Source organism: Sinohyriopsis cumingii, unplaced genomic scaffold (genome assembly GCF_028554795.1).
Source record: "Sinohyriopsis cumingii isolate HCF-2022 unplaced genomic scaffold, ASM2855479v2 utg001460l, whole genome shotgun sequence".
NCBI classification, from domain to species: Eukaryota; Metazoa; Mollusca; class Bivalvia; order Unionida; family Unionidae; genus Sinohyriopsis; species Sinohyriopsis cumingii.
Window position 1 is genome coordinate 2268627 of NW_028316002.1, and position 8676 is coordinate 2277302.

An 8676-nucleotide genomic window follows, 5' to 3' on the forward strand; every position below is an offset into this window, starting at 1 on the left:
TCAAGAGTATTATTTTGTGTATGCAGTAAATGTCTACATTAAGATGAGTCTGACCATTACATTATAAGAATTTCAGTCCCTATTGTAATAACTATTCTTTTATTTGGCACCATTTGTTGGCAACAATGGAAAATTAATTAATGTATTAATAAAAGAAAGAATTTATTAAATAAAATTCAAGCAGTAAGCCGAACCCATGTGACAATTTTACGTGTGCTTTGCAATTTAACTGATGCTAACAGATAAGTTGTAAACAAAGTGAAGTAACTTTTACTAAAAACATATTTTGCAGGTCGTGGAAGAAAAAAGAGTGGCAAGAACATTGTGATGGGTTATGAGAAGACATTGGATAGAGAAAAAATCAACACATACAAGGCAGCCATGATGTATCGAGCTATGAAAGCCATCAAGAAAATAGACCCAAGGACACTACAGCAGAAAATCAGCCTCCTACAGAAAAATGAAGTACACAAACAAGAGTTACATAATAGAAATCTAGAAATACAAATTGGCATGAAGAAAAAGAGTCAGTTTAAATTGTGTTGCTTTAAGTGTGCCACTGCAGTTACTGATGGTGAGAATTTACGCATTCTGCAAGATACATTTCATATTGTAATAGATAAGGAGTTCAAAAATATAATAGATGTAAAGCCTCATAAGAGACCCACTCAAACAAAATTAGGTGGTCTTCGAAAAACAGATAAGATATATTGTAAGAATTGTGGTATGGACTGGGGTGTTTATTTTGTTTATGACAAAACCAAGTTGCCCACCATCAAGATTGAGTCATTCAAAATTCTCAAGGATGAAAAGTTTTCCATTTGCGAAAAATGGAATAAACTGCCTTTTAAGATAGAGGCTTGTGAGCTTTCAAACCTCCTGGATTTACTTGAGGAATGAAAACTTAATGTAAAACCTCCAAATTAACATTGTTATTAAACTGAGTTGGTAGTCTGTCTGTTTTATAGGATACGTTTGTTGGTTGGCCATCTAAATGGGAATTATTAATTGTGGGTTTTATAAGAGAATGGTGTTCATTTGAGGTTGACATAATGGGAACTTATAATTAGTCATCGTATTGATACAAATTGATGCTGTATTCATTCAGTTGAAATGAACATTGAAAGTGAGAATACTGGATAGAATACAGCCTTGTGAAATTTATTTTAAGACCATAATGTAATTGGTTTGATTTTAGTTCATTATTAATTGTCAGATTTTGTGCAGAAGAAAAGTTGAAGTTACTCAGTTCTTGAAAATATAATAACTATAGCTCCATACAGATAACATAATGTAAATAAATCAACGTTGGAATGTAACAGGTACACTATTAGCATTCAGTTGTACGTAGCTATTTGATTTTGAATAAACTCTGGCAAGTCATGACCTATCCAATGCATAGACCTAAAATGAAGGTTATGGTACAGTAATATTTACAGATGTGAACCTCAGATTATCCTTGTTGGTCTACATGATATATGGATGATCATCTCCGATCAAACATCACTTTGCACATGGAGTTTGTGCTTAATTTCCCAATCTTTTATTACATGCTGCCCTCCCTCCTGCCTCTGCAGTATTCTCATTAGCAGATACAGTGTGATCCAGCTATAACACAGTAGTTGGGAGCCATAAAACCCAACCGCATTATATACCAAGCCGTGTTATATGCAACCAAGTCAGTTAGCTGAAGAAAATGTACTCCCCAAATTTTTTTTTTGGGGGGTAATAAATGCGGGCGGTAAAATACGTGCTTCGTCGGCACAGTTACCATCTTAAATTGATGCATATTAAATGAGAAATACACCTGTAGTGAAAACAGAGAAGACGTAATATAATAGTTTACTTTATTTAGAGAACCATGAATTGGTACATATACGTGAATCCTGTTTATATATAAATGTCTAATGTATAGCATGAATAGAGTATCGACACCATGTACTCACCTGCGAACCTCATCATATACATTGAATCCACAATACAAGAGATTCCATCAAAAATATGCACACACACAGCTTTAAAATATTCAATAATTTTGTAACGGGTCATATTGGTCTGAATTCAGTGGAAAAACACAGCACAATCACGTAACGAATAACGAAACACATTTACTTTAAAGTATGTTCCAAGTTGGTAAAAGTTAGTTTGCATTTTAAGCCGCCTTTGGTAGGGTTTGTAAGCATAAACTATTTCCCTACAAAAAGGAAACTTTCACAGCACAGTTAACGTGTTCCAGTCACCTTGGAAAATGCAAAAATCTGTCAGATTCCATCACTTTTATTTAAGTTTGGTACTGACATCCTTTGAAGAAAAGTTCTTTGCTGTTATTGAAAGATTGCAGTCAGCTTTCTTTGATGAAGTGTGCATGCGCTATTGAAGTCACCGCTAAAGGACAGCTTTGGAGAACCAAATGAATGCCCATTTCTTATTGTGGCGGCAACATCAAATGTATTGCATGATTGATGAAACTGGTATTTTTCCATTTGCTGAGCACGTTTCCATAACAGTCGGTGCTTCAAAGGTAATCTGTTTCCTTTGAAATTTCAGCAAACTATTTTATCTGGGTACATTTTTAAAAAGGAATTGGTTGTCGTTTAGACTATTCTAGTTACTGTCCCTCCATGCCTGCTGAATAAACCAATAATTAGGATGTATTTTTTTTTTTACATTTGTGGTAGCAGTGTGATGCTGTCTTCCATGCATGCGTCTGAAAATTAACAAAGGGTCAACGGACGATAGAGACGCAAGAGTTCTGATGACAGGGATTATTACAGAAAACATGAGTGTTCTGAAGGATTTAATTCTGAGTGAAAAGAAGAGGAATTTTACTTACCATCCACATACAAATGTCAGTCTTTGTAAATATATTAATTACTAGCGAGCGGTCGAAAATCCGATGAAAGATAGATTACGAAACAATGCCTCGTTCGGTTGATCTCTGTTGCCAGAAATGTCAACAACATAAAAGCTGATATTTCACAACATACATTAGATGTTAAGATAAGTGGATTATGATATAACGGTGCACTGTTTTAGATGGTTTGTCAGTATGGACAAAGAATTTGTTTATGTAACAGCAGATAAATTTCAGTGCATTTTATATCCAGTTTGCGGCTTCCTTTCATGGGGCCTCTGAATTTCTGCACTCCAATCCAATGGTTGTATATAAAAGTTTAAACAGCCAACAATGTCAGCAATAAATAAAAAGTCACAAGGTATGTTTTGCAGCCAATAAGGAAAAACAATCCAAGTTTGCGACATTGGCAAAGACTTACGCGATCCCAGAACAAACTTTTTATGCATTTTTTTCTTCTTCTTACTTTTAAGAAGAAGAAAATACATTTTCGTGTACGAGAAAAATGCATATAAAATTTCAGGAGCCAAGCCACGATTGTCATGTATTATTCATACGCGATCTCTTCCCCCAAATGATAAGCAACTTTTTACTTTTTTTTCGTACTTTTTAAGAATTTTTATCTTCTTCTATGCACAAGAAAAATAAATGTGTATGAAATTTCGGCAGCCACACCACAACCGTGTTATATCCGAATTTGCATTATAATGGAGCGCACTATAGCAGGTTCATACTGTACCAGTCTGCCAGCAGGCTTTGCAAATGTCTACCTTTACAACATTGTATAGAAGATATCAATGTTTTCTTGTAGATATATTCACCACTTGTGACAATATAAAATGTTTCCACTTCTTGAGTGAAATATTTCCTTATATCAATTCCAAAAACAAAGATTTTATTTTCATTATATATTTTTAAAGGCAAAAATCTTTGATTTGCATTGGATTTGTTTCTCCATTCTGTGTTAATGGGATTAACAGTTGCATTATTACATCAATAAAAAGAAGTTTTGATATACAGTCGTTTTAGAACAACATTTTACAAGTTTGGTTGTACATTTTAATGATTAAAATTGTTTATTTTGACAAATTAATGAATGTTTTCATGCAAAAATGAAGAGATTTATATTTTTGTTAATACATTTCTTGTACAGATTGTTACAATGAACATTGCTGGGGTCGTGGTACTATAGCAATATAACAGAACACTCCGACATACCTCAGAGCTTTAGATTTTGCATCATTAGACAAAGATGAGTTTAATTGTATGAATTTTGGCTGCTATTTTTGTTTATATTTGCATTTAGGCCCAAATTTTGACTGTTGACAACCTTGCAGTCCATTTCAGTAACAGACACTGTACCCAAATTTGTATTGTCACCTTATTTTGGTTTGCGCTCGACACTAATCAATGCTTGATTCCTCCACAATTTTCAGACAGGGTTATGATTGATGATTATTAAAATTACTACTTAAACAATTTTATTTCTATATGTAATCAATAGTTTTTCTTAAAAATGTGTACCATTTGTCGTACAGTAGGTATACATTACATGAGTGACACAGAATATCTAATAGCAACAGGTCATATAAGATTCATTACTGACAATTTCCATGATTCATGTGGGAAATTAATTTTAAAAAATTGAATACTTGAAGCCTGCTTTTTTTTGGTTGGGGTTCATTTTGTAGGCATTCTTGACAGTGCCTTTTCATTGATTATAAAAATGTATACTAGAGGGTCTACAATCCTGACAGTGCCTTTTCATTGATTACATAAATGTATACTAGAGGGTCTACAATCCTGACAGTGCCTTTTCATTGATTACATAAATGTATACTAGAGGTGTCTACAATCTTGACAGTGCCTTTTCATTGATTGCATAAATGTACACTAGAGGGTCTACAATCCTGACAGTGCCTTTTCATTGATTATATAAATGTATACTAGAGGTGTCTGCATTCTTGACAGTGTCTATTCATTGATTACATAAATGTATACTAGAGGGTCTACATTCTTGACAGTGTCTATTCATTGATTACATAAATGTATACTAGAGGGTCTACATTCTTGACAGTGTCTATTCATTGATTATATAAATGTATACTAGAGGTGTCTGCATTCTTGACAGTGTCTATTCATTGATTATATAAATGTATACTAGAGGTGTCTGCATTCTTGACAGTGTCTATTCATTGATTATATAAATGAATACTAGAGGTGTCTGCATTCTTGACAGTGTCTATTCATTGATTACATAAATGTATACTAGAGGGTCTACATTCTTGACAGTGTCTTTTCATTGATTACATAAATGTATACTAGAGGGTCTACAATCTTGACAGTACCTTTTCATTGATTACATAAACATATACTAGAGGGTTTACAGTCTTAACAGTACCTATTCATTGATTACTTAGATGCACACTAGAGGGTCTACAGTCTTAACACATTTTAAGATCTATTCATCCTGATGGGGAGATAATGTTGAAAGGGTGGGAGAAAGAAAAGAAGAAGAAAAAATAAAATAGACATCAATATGGAAAAACTGCTCCAAAGAACACACATAAGGACAGATATACTTCTTACATAGAAAAGGAATTTGGTTCCAAAAGTGATATTGCCACTGGTATTAAAGAAATGTTATTGGCACTGTAGTGATATAATTTTACTCCCATGATATATTTCACTATTTCATTATGAAATAGATATTAAAAAATTGTATTCATTTAAATTTACAACACTGCAACAAATTTTCTTCTATTGTCACATTGGCCCAGCTGCATCTTGTATTCTTTGAATTTGCACCTGTTAAAACCAAATTATAATTAGAAGGTCTCCCTTAATCAGCTACAATATTTAGACGCATAATTTATCCATCCTATAAGGGGGTGATAAAGATAAAACTTGTTCATCTAATGTAAAGAGGTAAATTAATCTATCTCGTAAGCTTCTGGTAAGCAGTAAATTGATCCAAACCATAATTGGTTGGTTAATAGAAAATTGATCAATAATGTCACTGGAGGTTGGTAAAGAGAGGCTTAACTGTTTTATGGTATTCTAGGAGCTCATTCTCTGTTTGCCTTCAAGATTTTCATGAGAATGACTTCATGTACCAAAAATGACATTTATTTAGAAGTGTTTGTATTTTGCATATTGATTCTACATGACATTGATTTTGATTTAGTAATATTTATTTAGAAGTATGCTTTATAATTTTAGCTAATTTAGAATTCACAAATATCAAATCATTTTTAAATTTATTCAAGTTATATTCTGAAATCAGATTAATTATTGCAATAGATTTATATCTTATCTGTTTTTATATGTCTGCTGTAAATTACTCCTTTTCCATCACCCTTAAACCAAAGGCATATTGCAACTATAATGTGCAGTATGTAGCAATTAAATTCAAAAACCTTTTAATTTGTATAACTTTGATGATAGTGAGGTAACCTTATATATATAGTAAAGTGTTATAACAAGGTCATGTCCTATGGTGTTTTAAAACACACCATTTTCTATTTAATGGTTTGAAATCACCTAATAGTTTTCATCAACAAAAACATTAGGTGAAATAAGTTGCAATGATAAAACAAAATTTGATAATTAAATGGGATCAGTGACCATACCTTCATTATAAGGGGGGGGGGGGGAACAGTATATACAGGGACTGTAAAGTTAGGATGCACCATACTTGCAAAGCATGGAAAACTAAATTTTTGGAAAATATTTCCAGTTCACAGTATTCAGGGGTAGTTACAGGATTTTTGATAAACTGAAGGATTGAAGTTTGAAAAGGGGCTGGTTTGTGTTGATTACAATGGTACTTTACCTAGTTTCTCAGTGAAAATTGTAGCATATTGACTGGAAAGTGTAGATCATTCAAGTCCCTTTAAATCTGCCTGTGTATTCTAAATGCATAAAAATCTGTTTAATTTCATGCATACTTAGCAGGGCACCTGTTCGTGATGTCATTCATTTATCTCATAACACAGGTTGGATACTTTTATTGTTGTAAGTTGTACAGTACCCTGTCTTTATAATGCTACTATAGAAGTCATCAAGTGGTCTGAATTAATAGTGAAGGAGCCTTATAATGAGGGATGATCTAACAAGACTCTGTAATAATAGTGCATACAAACACAGAAATATGATAGTCGGTGATGTGAAATAGCAATATAATTGGTTCTCATTAACCAAGGACTAATACTAAGTGAAATTTATCAGCAATAGTAAAATAAAATTCAAATAATTTACTGAAGTCCTTGACCATACCCATGTTATAAGAGATGCATTGGTATAGTGAGGGGCTCTATAGTACTGGACTGCTGTACTGAAATAACATATAGAATGGAATGTTTGAGAAATTTATATTTTATAAAGGTAACATATTCATTGTTAATTAGTGCTTTTATATGTATATTTCATTAGTTTCCATTTTTAGCTACATTTCACTGTAATGTTAACTTTGGATTTGAAATATGTCTTTTAATTTTTTGGCACACTATCTCATCCTGTTATTTTATTGGTATTTAAACCCAAACTGCATATAGAAGGATACCATTGTTATGTGAGTAAAACTATAATGTGCTCAGAGAACAAGTTTTATTAGTTGGCAAGTAAATTGTTTTGCTATAGACAAATTACAATAATTCAAAGAATTGCAAATCTTTTAAATTCATGCCCAATGAAATCATTTCAACCACTGACAAATTTCAACCCTTCAAACTTTTAGATACAGTTATACAATTTTCTTCATTACTGCAAAGTGAAAATTTGATGTTATTGAAGTGTTTTATTATGTTAAGACAGTCCATGAAACCTTCAAACTTTTAGATCCTTTTTGTGGCAGTGATTTGGGCTTTATCTTTTTAAAGAAACCTTATGGTTCTGTGTACGAGATGAAAAACATTGTAGTCTGATCATCTACTTAGCAATTCTTCTGTGCTGATTTTTTTAAAAGATGCTTTGTCTGTGATAACATACAGTAAAAACAAATAAAATCTATTAAAGTTAATAACATCTTGTATTTGTATTTCACCAACTCACCATTTTTCTCACTTTCCTTCCGTTCATTATCTTTACATTTTTAGAGCTTACCTTTTGATGGGCACAATATTGCCACTATTGTGCTGAAATGTCAATAAACCCACACACACACACATAACAGGCTGGATTGAAAGTGAAACTAGTCAACACCAAACTGAAAATGCAAACTGTATTCAAATATGAAGTTTTGAAACAGTTTAAAAAATTGTCAAATCTGTTAAGGTAAAATATAAATCACTTAATAGGCAATTAAAGTGGTCTTGCACACAGAGACTGTTTAATACAGATACTCCATATACATACCACTATTCATTGATATTAATGTGTGAGGTCAATACAGACATCTATTTAACAAGGCACTTGTAAAATTTATCCTGATGTTGAAGTAAAATTTTACTCAACAGTGACAAGAAGTATGTTTCATTCTGCATGGATTTTATAGTAGAACAAGAGAAATAGCAGTTACAGAAAGGATTAGAACTGTAGATACTTTTGGTTCACTGGGCAACAGCTGCTTAAATAAAATTAACAGTTGACAAATTTACACAAAAAGTGAAACATTTTAAAGACATTCAAGTCATATTTGTGAGGAAAGGTATTTGCCAATAAGAATACATGGTAAAGTTTTTAATAAAACATCTATACAATTCATAGAAACATTTTATTTGTCTTAGTGGCTCAATCATATCAGATAACGATTACCAATACGTACAGAATGTGGTATTACACTTCAAAAAGAGCTCACTTAGTGAACTTCAAAACCATATTGT

The 8676-nt window shown here is 32.3% G+C and overlaps 1 protein-coding gene across 1 annotated transcript in view; it reads left to right on the top strand.

Moving 5' to 3' along the window:
- Positions 1-7877, top strand: part of LOC149772483 (uncharacterized) — a 63114-nt gene extending 55237 nt beyond the window's left edge. The window contains exon 14 of the mRNA XM_089947748.1: positions 293-7877. Within this exon, the coding sequence (XP_089803874.1) occupies positions 293-900 (608 nt within the window). The 3' untranslated portion in view covers positions 901-7877. The remainder of the gene's footprint in view (positions 1-292) is intronic.
- The last annotated feature ends 799 nt before the right edge of the window (positions 7878-8676 follow it).